Genomic DNA, 13,916 nt, shown 5'->3' on the forward strand with positions numbered 1-13,916 from the left:
TCTAACAAAATTGTTTCGAATGAAGTTAAAGACAATTAAGTGCTACTAGAGCCATCTTACGGGAAAAAAATGAACGAACCTTTTGGCCCACCCAATATATTCTGTGTTGTTTAATCATGATGTTTAAATCTCCTGTATTTTTAACTGATTATTTGTCTGCTTGTTGTATCAGGTACTGAGTGAAGAGCATTAATATCTCCATGTGTATGTGTGGATTTTTTCATTTTCTCCTTTTAAGTCTATCAATTTTTGATATTTATGCTTTGAAGCTAAGTTATTTAGTGCATAGCAACTTAAGTTGTTGCCTTAAAGTATTTAGATCATTGCATTGGTCAGTTTGTGCATCTTCCTGCTGCCCTGACCATTTATTGTTATGACATGTCCATTTTTATCTCTAGTAACATTACTTCCTTTAAAGGCTGCTTTAGGTCCTATTATAGAGCTACACCAGCAAGCATTCTTTTGGTTAATGTTTCCTTAGTATATCTTTTTCTGTGGCCTTTTCTTTCATTTTCTCTGACTTTTTATGTTTAAATGTGTCTCTTCTCTGAAATCTAGCCCCACAGTCTTTGTCTTTTTTTCAGAGAGTTTAATTTATTTACATATAATGTAATTACTGATTTGCTTTGACTTAGCCTGTGTATATATTTGTCCCTATATGGTTTTTTTTGTTTGTTTTTTTGCGGTACGCAGGCCTCTCACCGCTGTGGCCTCTCCCGTTGCGGAGCACAGGCTCCGGACGCGCAGGCTCAGCGGCCATGGCTCACGGAACCAGCCGCTCCGCGGCATGTGGGATCCTCCCGGACTGGGGCACGAACTCGTGTCCCCTGCATCGGCAGGCGGACTCTCAACCACTGCGCCACCAGGGAAGCCCCCTATATGTTTTTTATTTGTCCCATCTGTTCTTTGTTTCTTTGTTTCTTTTTTTTTTTTTTTTGTGGTACGCGGGCCTCTCACAGTTGTGGCCTCTCCCGTTGCGGAGCACAGGCTCCGGACGCACAGGCTCAGCGGCCATGGCTCACGGGCCCAGCCGCTCCGCGGCATGTGGGATCTTCCCGGACTGGAGCATGAACCCGTGTCCCCAGCATCAGCAGGTGGACTCTCAACCACTGCGCCACCAGGGAAGTGCTGTTCTGCTTTTTTACATTTTCTCCTTTTTGCTTCAGTCTGTTTAAATCTGTTGAACCCTTTAGCATTTCACTGATTCTGTCTTCTGGTCTCTCTAACCTGTTAAACAAATCCAGTGGGTTCCTAATATGATACTGTGTTTTTCAGTTCTAGGATGTCCATTTCATATTTTTTATAGATTACAGTTTTCTGTTGAAAGTATTTATGGATTTGTCCATTTGGCCCATCTCTATTTTCTTGACCATATTAATCACTTATTTTAAGGTTCCTCCTTGAGAAATCTCATAACTGAGTCATCTAGATCTGTTTCTGTTGTTAGCTAGATCTGTTCTATTTCTGTTGTCTCTTTTTCTTGGTTTTCAGTCATTTTTTCCTGTTTCTTTGTTATAAACCATGCTTTATATCATAGAGCAATGAACTTTTTCTATAAATTGTTAGATTGTAAATATTCTAGGGTTTGTGAGCCCATATATACATATTCTTCTTCTTTTAAAAATTTTCTACAGCCCTTAAAAATGTAAAAGTTTTTCATAACTTGTGGGCTATACAAAACCACAGTGCAGGTTAGAATTTTTGTACCTGAGTTTTACAGTATTTGATTGGATGCCAGACATTGTGAAGGAAAAATTTAATAGCCTCTGGGTAATATTATCTTTCTTCAAAGAAGATTAAGTTTTCTTCTGAAAACTAAATAATGCCAGGAGATTACCTTGATACTGTTGAAGTTAGTTGTGGCCTGTTTGTTTCCAGGTGGTAGCTCTTGTTCCTACGCCTTGATCTGCCTGAGACCTCCTCTCAGTGCTGATGGTGTTTGTTCACCATGCCCTCCGCGTTCCTGGGACCGGATCTCTACTCTCCCTCCCAGCACCATCCAGATGCTCATCTTTGCCCAGCACGTCACCCTCCTGGCTGCTGATTTGTGCTGGTTTTCCCAGAGTGTTGCTTGTGAATGAATGCATAGTTTAGGAGTTAGCCGAAAATAGAGGGGATTTTTTTGTTGTGCTGAAGGGAACTTATTGGTGATTTTTTTTCTTTGCGTTCTGGGTCACTTTGTAGCCGCAGACTTATTATCCCAGTAAGAGTTGCCTTCTGCCTGTGCTGGACTTAGGAAGTGCACGCAGGGAAGCTGGGATGGAGTGGAGCTCATCCTAGTGTTTGCTGCTGTCAGTCGTGGCCCAGTGCGCCCTGCCTGCATCACTTACTCGCCAGTGCTTCCAAATAGTTTTTTCAATATTTTTTGTGGTTGTTCATCATTTATATTTATTTTCAGTGAGCAATTAATCCAATATGAGTTACATTGTCATGGCCAGGAAAACAAGTCCCTACATTTTTTTAAACTAACTTTTTTTTCCCTTGACTATAATAGTATATTTTCATTGTAAAACATTAGAAAATACCAAAAACTGTGCTGTAGAAAATTGAAATTACCTAGAACCTTGCTACCTAGAGATTATGTTCCTGTTAATCACATAAATTTTGTTTTTATTTAAAAATCTAGTTCTCTTGTTATAAAAGTAATCTGTATACATAATTAAAAATGCCAAGTAGCTCTGGAAGTCTTTTACGAAAAACTGCAGTTCTTAGACCTCACTCATCACCTTATTTTCTGCTTCCCAAAGTCAGCCACGTACAGTTCTTTTAACTATTTGTTTTCTTATTTATCAACATAATTATAAATCATATACCTATACTATTACTTCTTGATTTTTAAAAGTGTTTATTATTATCTTAGTTTTAGACATTATCTGTGAACTTCCTACTTTGGAAGATAAGAATTTAGCTGCCTTTCCTCCATCTGTTTTTTTTCCCCCTGATCTCACCATATACAACTGTACTTCCTATCCCCAGATCCTCCAAATATACTTGTAATTTTAGTGAAATCATTGTACAGTGTTGGTATTACCTTGACCATGTATATTCTAATCAAAGCTGTGGTAATTGTACCATGACTACTTTTCTTTCTTGCACAATATTTTATTTTCCCTTTAGTGAATAATTGCTTTGTTTTTCACAAACTTATTTCTAGTTTGTTGCCAGACTCTTCCCTAGATATGTTTATCTCTTCTCAGATCGTCCATATACATTAGGTATTATATGGGTCTAATCTTCGAACCATTTCTTTGGAATCCCCTCTGACCTGCTCCAAACCAGACGAGTTTTTCCTTTGACCTGCTGGAAAGATGTCATCCTGGCCTCTCCCCTAACCTGATGTTAGATCTCTTATTGTCTGGAGTCCATGGCTTCTTTTTTCTTGATATATTCCCCCATTTTACTGGCATCTATGGGACAAGGGGTATGTGTGTGTGTGTGTGTGTGTGTGTGTGTGTGTGTGTGTGTGTGTTAGAAATCGCTGCTGTCCTGCGGTGTCCAATCTTCCCTCCTTCTTTATTAGTACTAGCATGCCCCCACGCCCACTTTGGATTTGGGTTGGCGCATGACTGCCTAGGCAGAGACATCATTTCCCAGCTTCCTTTTGCAGCTGGGTGTGGCCGTGGGAATAGGTTGTATCCAGAGTAAAATAGCCGTTCATATGGCTTTTAATTCTTTTTCCAGCTTTATTGAGTTATTATTGACAAATTTTAAAAATTATATATATGTAAGGTTTACAAAATGGTGTTTTGTCATAAGTATACCTCGTGTAATGATCACCACGATCAAACCAATGAACACGCCCATCACCTCACATAGTTAGCATTTTGTGTGTGTGATGCGAACAATTAAGATTTACTTTCTTACCAAATTTCAAGTGGACTATACATTATTGGCAACGGTAATTAACCATGCTGTGTATTCGATCTCTAGAAGTTTATGCATCTTATGACTGAAGGTTTGTACCCTTTGCCAACATCTCTGCATTTTTCCCACCTCCCAGCCCCTGGCAACCACCATTCTACTGTCTGTTTCTGAGTTCGACTTTTTTAGATTCCAGTCATAAGTAACATCATGCAGTGTTTGTCTTTTTGTGTCTGACTTATTTCACTTAGAATAGTATCTTCCAAGGATTTCCTTCATGCTTAAGGCTGAGTAATATTCCACTGTGTGTGTGTGTGTGTGTGTGTATATATATATATATATATATATATATATACCACAATTTCTTTATTCATTCATTGACACTTAAGTTGTTTCCATGTTTTGGCTACTGTGAATAATGCTGCAGTCAACATAGGAGTACAGATACCTCGTCAAGATACTGATTTAATTTCCTTTGGATAAATACTCAGAAGTGGAATTGCTGGATCATATGGTAGTTCTATTTTGAGTTTTTTGAGGAACCTCAGTACTGTTCCCCATAGTGGCTGCACCAATTTACATTCCCACTAACAGTGCACAAGGGTTTCCTTTTCTCCACATTCTCATCAGTATTTGTCATCTCTTCTCTTTTTGATAATAGCTGTATTAACAAGAGTGAGATGATCTCTCACTGTGGTTTTGATTTGCATTTCCCTGATTATTAGTGATGTTGAGCCACCTTTTCATATATCTGTTAGCCATTTATATGTCTTCTTTTGAGAAATGTCTATTGAGTTCCTTTGCCGATTTTTAAATTGCTGTCATTAATTAATAATGGCAAAAAATATTTAATTTGTCCATCTTTTTGCTTTTGAGTTGTTTGAGTTACTTAAATATTTTAGGTGTTAATCTGTCATCAGGTATATAATTTGCAAATATTTTCTCCCATTCCCTAGGTTACCTCTTTATTTTGTTGATTTTTCCTTTGCTGTGCACAAGCTTTTACTCATGTAGCCCCACTGTTTTGTTTGTGCTTTGGTGTCATATCCAAAAATTTCTTACTAAGATGCATATGCTCTTTTTTGAAGTGCCTATTCAAGTGTCTTGCCTATTTTTCCATTATGTTGGTTTCCCTTTGGTTTTTAGGAGTTCTTTGTATATTCTGGATAGAAGCCTTTTGTTAGTTACATGTGTTCTAAATATATTTTGTCTTTTAGTGGCTTGTCCTTTTAAACTTGTCCTTAAAAATGCAAACTGTAAACAAAAGGACTGAATAAATTGGACTATAATAAAATGAACAACTTCTCTTCAAAAAATGCCATTTAGTAGAATGTTGAATAGAAGGGTCATGTTCTTGATTCAAGGGAGTAAGTGTATCATGTTAACTCAAGTCTTTTTTGAAAATACCCATTTTCAGATTAATGAATTCCCTTCTAGTCTTATTTTAAAAAGTCAATTAAACTTTATCTCACCCTTTTTCTGACTTAATTAAGATGATTGTATGATTTTTCTCCTTGATTATATTAATGTAACAAATAACATTGATTGATTTTCAAATATTAAGCAGGACTTGTCAATATTACCACTTTTTTTTCATTGTTACCAGTCTTACAAGTTAAGATTCCATTTGTGATTTTCTGATTGTGAGTGAATTTCATCATGTCACAGTCTTTTGGCCATTTTGCTTTGCTTCTCTGTAAATTGTGTGTATATTCTTTGCCTTTTTTATATTACATTTCCAATTTTTTTTCTTGTGAATTTTTAATCTGGTATAAATAACCTTTATCTAGTATATCATCACAGTTTTTTTCCACCCTCTGCTATTTCACTTATTTTTATGCCATTTTTGGCCATACAGAGTTTTTTTTTTCTTTTTTTAAAATTTCCATGCAAGTATATCTTTTATTTATATCTTCTGAATTTCCTTTATTGGGTGAAAAATTTGGCAAATCTTTGGATTAGATAGATAGATAACAGGCATGTGTACACATTTGCATGCATGTACGTATATAATCTTTAACCTAGTTGGAATTCTAAAATATTTTCCTTGGTTGTTTTTATTTTACTTTTTTTATAGTAGTATTTTTTAAAATAATTAAGTTATTTATTTATTTAATTTTGGCTGTGTTGGGTCTTTGTTGCTGTGCGCAGGCTTTCTCTAGCTGCGGCGAGCATGGGCTACTGTTCATTGCAGTGTGCGGGCTTCTCACTGTGGTGGCTTCTCTTGCTGTGGAGCATGGGCTCTAGGTGCATGGGCTTCAGTAGTTGTAGCATGCGGGCTCAGTAGATGTGGCTCGCGGGCTCCAGAGCGCAGACTCAGTAGTTGTGGCGCACGGACTTAGTTGCTCTGCAGCATGTGGGATCTTCCCGGACCAGGGCTCGAACCCACATCCCCTGCATTGGCAGGTGGACTCTTAACCACTGTGCCACCAGGGAAGTCCCGTCCTTGGTTGTTTTTAGACAATTGTTATTTCAAAGGAATTTTAAGTTCACTTTATCTAATTGAGTTTTATGATTAGAATTGTATTACATTTGTATATTGATTTTTGGAATTTTTTTTCTTTAAATTTTTGGCTGCACCCCGCGGCATGTGGAATCCCCGACCAGGGATCGAACCCACACCGCCTGCATTGGAAGGCGGAGTCTTAACCACTGGACCACCAGGGAAGTCCCCATGATTTTTGGAATTTTTTTTATTTCAAGAATTTAAATATGTCTTTCTTTTTGCACCAGTCTTGTTCTGTGTTTTTCAGTAACATTTTGTTTTGTTCGTTTAAGTTCTAAAACCTTTTTTTGGTAAATTTATTTTTATACAATGGGTATATTTTTGTCTTTATTATAATATAGATGATGTATTTTTTCCATTTCCCTAGGTTGTTATTTCTCGTTAAAATAAAGCTATTCTTTCTGTTACCCAGCTATGTAAAATTTTATAGCCAGACTCCTTACTGAATTATTTCATTAAATCTATTAAGGTTTTTTTTGACATCGTAAATCTTATAAATGTGCAGTTTATCTCATCAGTAATAAGAAATAGGGTTTTTTGTCCAGTATTTATTTGATTATTCCCTTTCCTTCTCACTGCATTGTTAGACCCTCCAGAGCAATCTTCAGTAATCATAGCGCTATCTGGCATCCTTGTTCCTGGTTTTAATAGACACTATTTTATAGCAGAACACTTAGACTGAATGAGCAGAGCACAGATGTGACCTCTGCCACTGTCACATTGTCGATGAGGCTTGGTGAAGGGAAGATGTTCCAGAACATGGGCAGCACTGTAGTTCTGTTCTCATTGACCAGGAAGAAGTAAGAAGTAAAGCAGCTCACAAGCACCTGTACACAACTGTTTTTCCTAAGGAGTTAACTGAACCAGGCAGTGCCTGCTAGCCCAGTGTTATAGAAGGACATGGGCAACACCAAGGCCCCACCTGACTTCAGTGATGATGAATTGAAGTTGGGACCAGGCAGCAAGGCTCTGTGTTTTTCTCCAACTGTTCCAGCCACATGTGTTCAGACACGACAGGCAGAAGATGGAATTGATGTGGAGTTGGGGTTTTGCCGTGAATACCGTGAGTTGAGGATGTATGGAAGAGAATGTTTTTAATGATGGGCTGTAGATGGATTTTAATGGGGACGATGGGGAGAGAAGCCATGGTAGGATCAGTGCATTTTAGGTCCTGGTCGGGTAACATTCTTTAGAGTTGGGGTAGTAGAGGGAGGTGAGTGGAAACACAGGATGTTGGGAATTAGAAGGTGGGGTATTTAACAGTGAACTTTTTGAGGAGCTGTACTGAATGACAGGATCTCCAAGATGTGAGCATTGGAGTGACCGAGGGAGGGAGAAGAAAACATCATGGACATGTACTGACCAGCCCAGATAGATACAGAAAGGCTTATTGGTGCAGACAGAAGTCCAGCAGATTAGCTAAGACAGAATGGGTGTTAGGGGGGCTCCCAGTAGTGAGCTGGAAAGGAGCTTCTCCAGGGAATGGACGGGACTGCCCTGGGCATCTTCCAGGTAACTGCAGTCATCTTTCTGAGCTGAATCCATCCTCTCCTGGTGTCAGTTTAAAGTATGGGAAGTCTCTGAGCAATTACCAGAAACACAAAAACACTTAGTTCATAATTTTAAAAATATCATTTGGACATAAATATATCATTCTGACATTTATATATATATGTAAAAGTTTCATCTAAAGGAAAAGGCAAGTAAGCCACCTTAGAAATGTATTTTTGTTTATTTGTTTATTAGTTTTACCACTTGGTTTTTTTAGCTTTATTGACTATTACCAAGTTTCAGTGTTTCAAATAATTACTGCAACTGGGACATTAAAAATACAAACGAACATGCCAAAATAATTGTATTCTGAATGTTATGTATAATATTATATATTTTATATTATATAAAGGGTTTTATACATAAAGGTAAGATTTGATTTATGATTATTGAAAATTCAAAAATATGTTTGAACAAAACATTCCTATGCATACATACACAATAACTCAACTGGGATAATCAAAACCATACATGAGTGTGGTTATTAAAAAATAAAATTACATTCATACAACAATGGTAGAAATTGAAATCTTTTTATTAATTTGAGAGTATTATTACAACATCACACACATATGAATGATGTAACCTAATTCCGTATATTTAAGAATCTTTATGCTTGACACTGAAATATGTCTCTATCCCATGGGAAATTTTTGATTTAAAATTTTTTTATTTTAAGGGATTTTTATAATTCATAATCATTAACATCTCTATCCATGGGCATAATGCAGACCCAATCCCAGCAAATAGAAAAGTCATGCGGGTCAACCATATCACATGTGTATTTCACCATAGTTTTAGAAAAATATCCTTTTCAATTGTACAGTTTGGTCATGCTTCATAGTCATGCTTGTCATCAGTGATTACAGATGAGGCACAGAGCTTAGAGGGGAATATATATTGCTGTAGAGAACTAGGTACTAGAGCAGCGGTATCACTGGGTGCTCATGTGGAGACCACCACCCAGACACGCTAAATTAGCTATTAACCTAGGTGTCAGACTTTCAAAAAAGTTAGTGCACTGATGTGTACTAACTTGCTTATTTTTATTTTATTTTTTGTTTTTTTGTGGGGTTTTTTTTGCGGTACACGGGCCTCTCACCGCTGTGGCCTCTCCTGTTGCGGAGCACAGGCTCCGGACGCGCAGGCTCAGCGGCCATGGCTCACGGGCCCCGCCGCTCCGTGGCATGTGGGATCTTCCCGGACCGGGGCATGAACCCGTGTCCCCTGTATCGTCAGGCGGACTCTCAACCACTGCGCCACCAGGGAAACCCCTAACTTGCTTTAATGCTGAAATGTCTAAGTCCAGAATACTTGTCAAGTGAGTTTTAGTACTATCTCACTTTTAAATTTAATGAGAGCTGTGATTTTAAGTAAAGGCAAACATTTTTCTAACTGATCTGAAAAGCCTGAAAAACAATGTCTTTATAACAAAAATGCCTTTCCAGTTTGAATTGTGTGCCTATCATGTGCCTTAATCATTTATTAATTTCTAGTACATTACAGAACTTACCCAGTAATTACCTGCTGTAATAACGAACTTTGTTCTAAGTGCTGTTACAGACAAAATTCAAGTCACTTTGAGAATGTAGCATGATTTTTCATCTTTTTGTTGTTTCAGAGATTTCTCCTCAAGGGGAGGAGTGCAAACCCTTAATTACTGGAGAAGAAAAAATAAAATGTATTTCACCTGAAATGAATCCATCAGCTACTGTTGATTCTTCTGTTGAGACAGACAGTCCAAACTTTAGTGAGCCATCTCCACAGACGGCATTGAAACCAGAAGGAAATTTGGATGGTATGTTTTAATGGGGCAAAATGAGATTGATTTGATTTAATAAGACTTTAATGTCTTCTTTATAAACAGATCTTCAAAATATGTATATATGTTTGGGTGATTCATCTCAAATTAAGTTCACTCTTTTTTCTAGTAACTGGTCTTTTTTTTTTTATCGCCACATAGCAAATCACCCCAAAACCTCGTGTTAAAAGAACAGCCATTTTACTCTGTCTCCTGATTTTGTGTGTTGGGAATTGAGTCAATGCCTGGCTCAGCCATGTGCTTTTCTAATCCATGTGCTCTTGTCTCTGTGATCATCTGGTCTCATGGGTCCGAGAGGGCTTAGCTGGTGTCCTGACAGGTACAGCTCAGAGGCTGGGCCCGGCTCGCCCCTTCCGCTTCATGCAGTCTCCAGGCCTTTCTATGCACTCTTTCCAGCAGGGTGGTCTGACGTCTCACAGGGCTTCCAGATCCCCAGGTGGAAGCCGCTTGTACTTGTAGAAGCCGCTTGTTCTTGTAGAAGCTTTGTCATGGCAGCATCCCACCTTCAGATATGAAATTCTGTGTTACTTATCTAGTGCTACAAAGCAGATTGCTCCCCGAACTTAGTGACTTAAAAGAACTGTTTTATCTCACACTTTTGTGCATAAGGAATTGGGAAGGTTCTCCTCCTCCTTGTGGCATCAGCTGGCATCGCTCAGTGGTGTTGAGCTGTCAGCTGCACCTCCTTGGAGGGTGGGAGATGGTGTCACTCCCACTTGTGGCGTCTCGGCAGCGCTTGGCTGGGCCTGTTCCACTGCGTCCCGCCCCTTAGCTTAGTGTCAGGGCCTTGCCATGTGGTCTTTGCAGGATCGTTAAAGTTCTTTCATTGTGGCTTAGGCTTCCAGATTCCAAGGTGGAAGCTGCCAGTTCTCTTCAAGGCTGGACGTGGAACTGGCTTACAAGACGCCAGCTGTACTCAGCTGGTCCAGGCGATCTCACTGCCGGGGCAAACTCAAGGAGAGGGGCAAGAGAGTCCCTTCTAGATGAGAGGAACGCTGGACACCTTGCTTCATGTGTGGTTGTCTTTAATTCACCATAGTAATTTAATAGTTACGTAAATAGTCTTATTCATTAGAATCATAGTTAACATGTACCTTACGCCTTTTCTTAAAAAGAAACAAAGAAAAACCCTGTTAGGCATATAATAGAGGCTGTATAGCCTAGTACAAGAGTTGGCAACTTCTTCTAAGAGAGTCACATAGTAAATACTTTCGACTTTATGGGCAGTACATTGACAAATCTAGTTTGTAGAATGAGTCATATTGATAGGGCTTAAGGTGTTAGAGAACAAATACTCATTTAAAAAAAATTTTAAGGATCCCCCTCCCCCAATTGCTTACCTCGTATGCATGACCAAAAAATCATTTGAGTGAAAGATAAGAACTTTAAAGATTGGTACAGTACCAATCATCTTTCTAAACTGGACAGCTGATTGGAAACTTTTAAAATACAGAAGGAAAGAGTATCTGGATTTGAGGGAAAAAAGCGGTGGTCATGGTGGCTGAAATAAGAACTGGAGAAGAAAAAGAAAAGTTAACAAATGAAGACAGAAACCATTTCTCATTACTATTTACTTCTAGGAGCTATCACCCAGTTGAAAAATGAGCCACTGCCAGAAAACAGAGGTAGTACCCTGGTTGTTAATTGTCTGAGAGTCTAGGGAAATAGATGTAGTGCACTCCAATTACGTTCTCAATATCATTGTAAAAGTCCAGGTAATGGGGTGTTTGGTGTTTTTTTGTTTGTTTTTTTTAATGATTGAACTTTCCCATCAGTAACTAATCAATAATATCTTCTCCCCTTCCATATTTCTAACCACAGATAGTGTTGTTCTTTAAACTAGTTTTTATACCTTCAAGAAAGCAATTTACATATTACTGAAATTTTAATGAAGAGAAAATTTTTTATAATAATCAAAATACAGTGTACTGTATTTCTTTGGGGTATTTTTATTGCAGTGAAAATGCACAAGGAAAAGTCTGTTATTTCAGAAACAACTAGAGAGTCAACACAGTAAGATTAAAGATCTATAGATAAAATATTAAATTTTTCATTGTAATTACTATTAATACTTTAGCCTAAAACTAGGTATGATAATTTATAGGAGGTTTATTCCATTTTCTCTAAATGGATTTTGCTTTGAGACCTCTTTCTTGTTATGTTTCGCCGTGCAGAGCCTGATGACTTGGAAGCAGAATTTCTACAGGAGCCAAGTAGAGCAGACGGGGACGGTGGCTTGCAATGCCCTGTACTCGACGTGTGGGTTAGTGAGATTAAAGAAGCAAAGGAGGCTGAGTACGTTACCTCTTTCTTACATTTCAAAACCTGGTCCCTTTTTGTAATACCTTTTAAAGAAATAGTGTAATAACCCAATATTATATTAAATCGTATTATAATACCTTATAAAAATAGTTTAGGGCTTCCCTGGTGGCGCAGTGGTTGAGAGTCCGCCTGCCGATGTAGGGGACACGGGTTCGTGTCCCGGTCCAGGAAGATCCTACATGCCGCGGAGCGGCTGGGCCCGTGAGCCATGGCCGCTGCCCCTGCGCGTCTGGAGCCTGTGCTCCGCAACGGGAGAGGCCACAACAGTGAGAGGCCCGCGTACTGAAAAAAAAAAAAAAAAAAGTTTAATTTGGGAATAGATATTACATTCATGTGGTTCAGAAATCCGCAAGTGTATAAAGATAAACAATGAAAAGTCTCTTTCCCACTTCTATCCCCATCCAGCAAATTCCCACTCTCTCCTCTTTCCAGACATGTTTAATAGTAATGAATATTAACATAAACAGAAGCAGAAGTGAATATACAGTCTCCCTCGCTTTTAAATACAGTTGTTAGTATAATGTACACATTTTTTATTTTAGTCAGTAACCTGGGAATTTTTTCATACTAACACACAGAGAGCTTCCTCTTTTTTTGTTATTTCATGGCTATGTAGTAGTCCATTGTATGAATATACTATAACTCTGATTAGTCTCCTACAGTAGTTGATACTACAAATGATGCTATAGTGGATAACCTAAATAATAAGGGTATTTTGCATGTATATAAGTACAGTCATCCCCCCTTATTCAACAGGGTTTCGCTCTTCATGGTTTCAGTTACCTGCCATCAACCACAGTCTGAAAATATGAAATGGAAAACTCCAGAAATACACATTCATAAGTTTTAAATTGTGTGCTGTTCTGAGTGGTGTGACATATCCTGCTGTCCCCATGTTTCCTGTGCAGGATGTGAACCATCCCTTCATTCAGCCTGTCCATCAGGCTGTCCACATGTGTGTGCTACCTGCGTGTCAGTCACTTAGTAGCCGTCTAGGTTATTAGATCTGCTGTCTGGGTGTCCCAGTGCTCGTGTTCATGTGACCGTTATTTTGCTTAATAACAGCCCGAAAGCACAAGAGTAGTGATGCTAGCAGTTCGGATGTGCCAAAGAGAAGCCACAAGATGCTTCCTTTAAGTGAAAGGTGAAAGTTCTCAACCTAACAGAAAGAAAAAAATCGTATACCTGAGGTTGCTAAGGTCTATGTTAAGAATGAAACTTCTATGAAGTTGTGAAGATGGAAAAGGAAATCTGTGCTAGTTTTGCTGTCAAACCTCAAACTGCAAAAGTTACACCTACAGGGCTTCCCTGGTGGCGCAGTGGTTGGGAGTCCGCCTGCCGATGCAGGAGATACGGGTTTGTGCCCCGGTCCGGGAGGATCCCACGTGCCGCGGAGCGGCTGGGCCCGTGAGCCATGGCCGCTGAGCCTGCGCGTCCGGAGCCTGTGCTCTGCAACGGGAGAGGCCACAACAGTGAGAGGCCCGCGTACTGGGGAAAAAAAAAAAAAAAAAGTTACACCTACAGGGTGTGATAGGTGCTTAGTTAAGATGAAAAGGAATTAAATTTGTGGGTAAAAGGCATGAACGGAAAACATAGTTTGGTTCTGTCCATGTTTCAGGCATCCACTGGGGGTCCTGAACTATATCCCCCTGTGGGTAAGGGGGGACTACTGTGTATCTGGAGGATAGAGACAAAGAAGTATGATTTTATAAATGCAATTATTATTCTCCCCAGGGATTGTACTAGTTTATGCACTCAGAAAGAATGTATGAAACCTCCTGTTTTCCCCACAGCCTTTCCAAGCTTTTATTACCAAAGTTTTTGATTTTTGCCAATCTGATAGGTAAAAAGTAG

The 13,916-nt window shown here is 38.9% G+C and overlaps 1 protein-coding gene across 6 annotated transcripts in view; it reads left to right on the top strand.

Annotated features, from left to right (window-relative positions):
• Window positions 1-13,916, top strand: part of NEK1 (NIMA related kinase 1) — a 213,219-nt gene that overhangs the window by 164,538 nt on the left and 34,765 nt on the right. For 3 of the 6 annotated variants that reach the window (XM_027096520.1, XM_027096522.1, XM_027096524.1), the window contains 3 exons: window positions 7,362-7,430; window positions 9,540-9,716; window positions 11,915-12,035. In XM_027096520.1, the coding sequence (XP_026952321.1) occupies window positions 7,362-7,430; window positions 9,540-9,716; window positions 11,915-12,035 (367 nt within the window). The remainder of the gene's footprint in view (window positions 1-7,361; window positions 7,431-9,539; window positions 9,717-11,914; window positions 12,036-13,916) is intronic. The other 3 variants (XM_027096525.1, XM_027096521.1, XM_027096523.1) reach the window with 1 other exon arrangement.

The sequence above is a fragment of the Aethalodelphis obliquidens genome, unplaced genomic scaffold (genome assembly GCF_003676395.1).
Source record: "Aethalodelphis obliquidens isolate GAN/ISIS:26980383/991018 unplaced genomic scaffold, ASM367639v1 scaffold103, whole genome shotgun sequence".
In the NCBI taxonomy this organism is placed as follows: domain Eukaryota; kingdom Metazoa; phylum Chordata; class Mammalia; order Artiodactyla; family Delphinidae; genus Aethalodelphis; species Aethalodelphis obliquidens.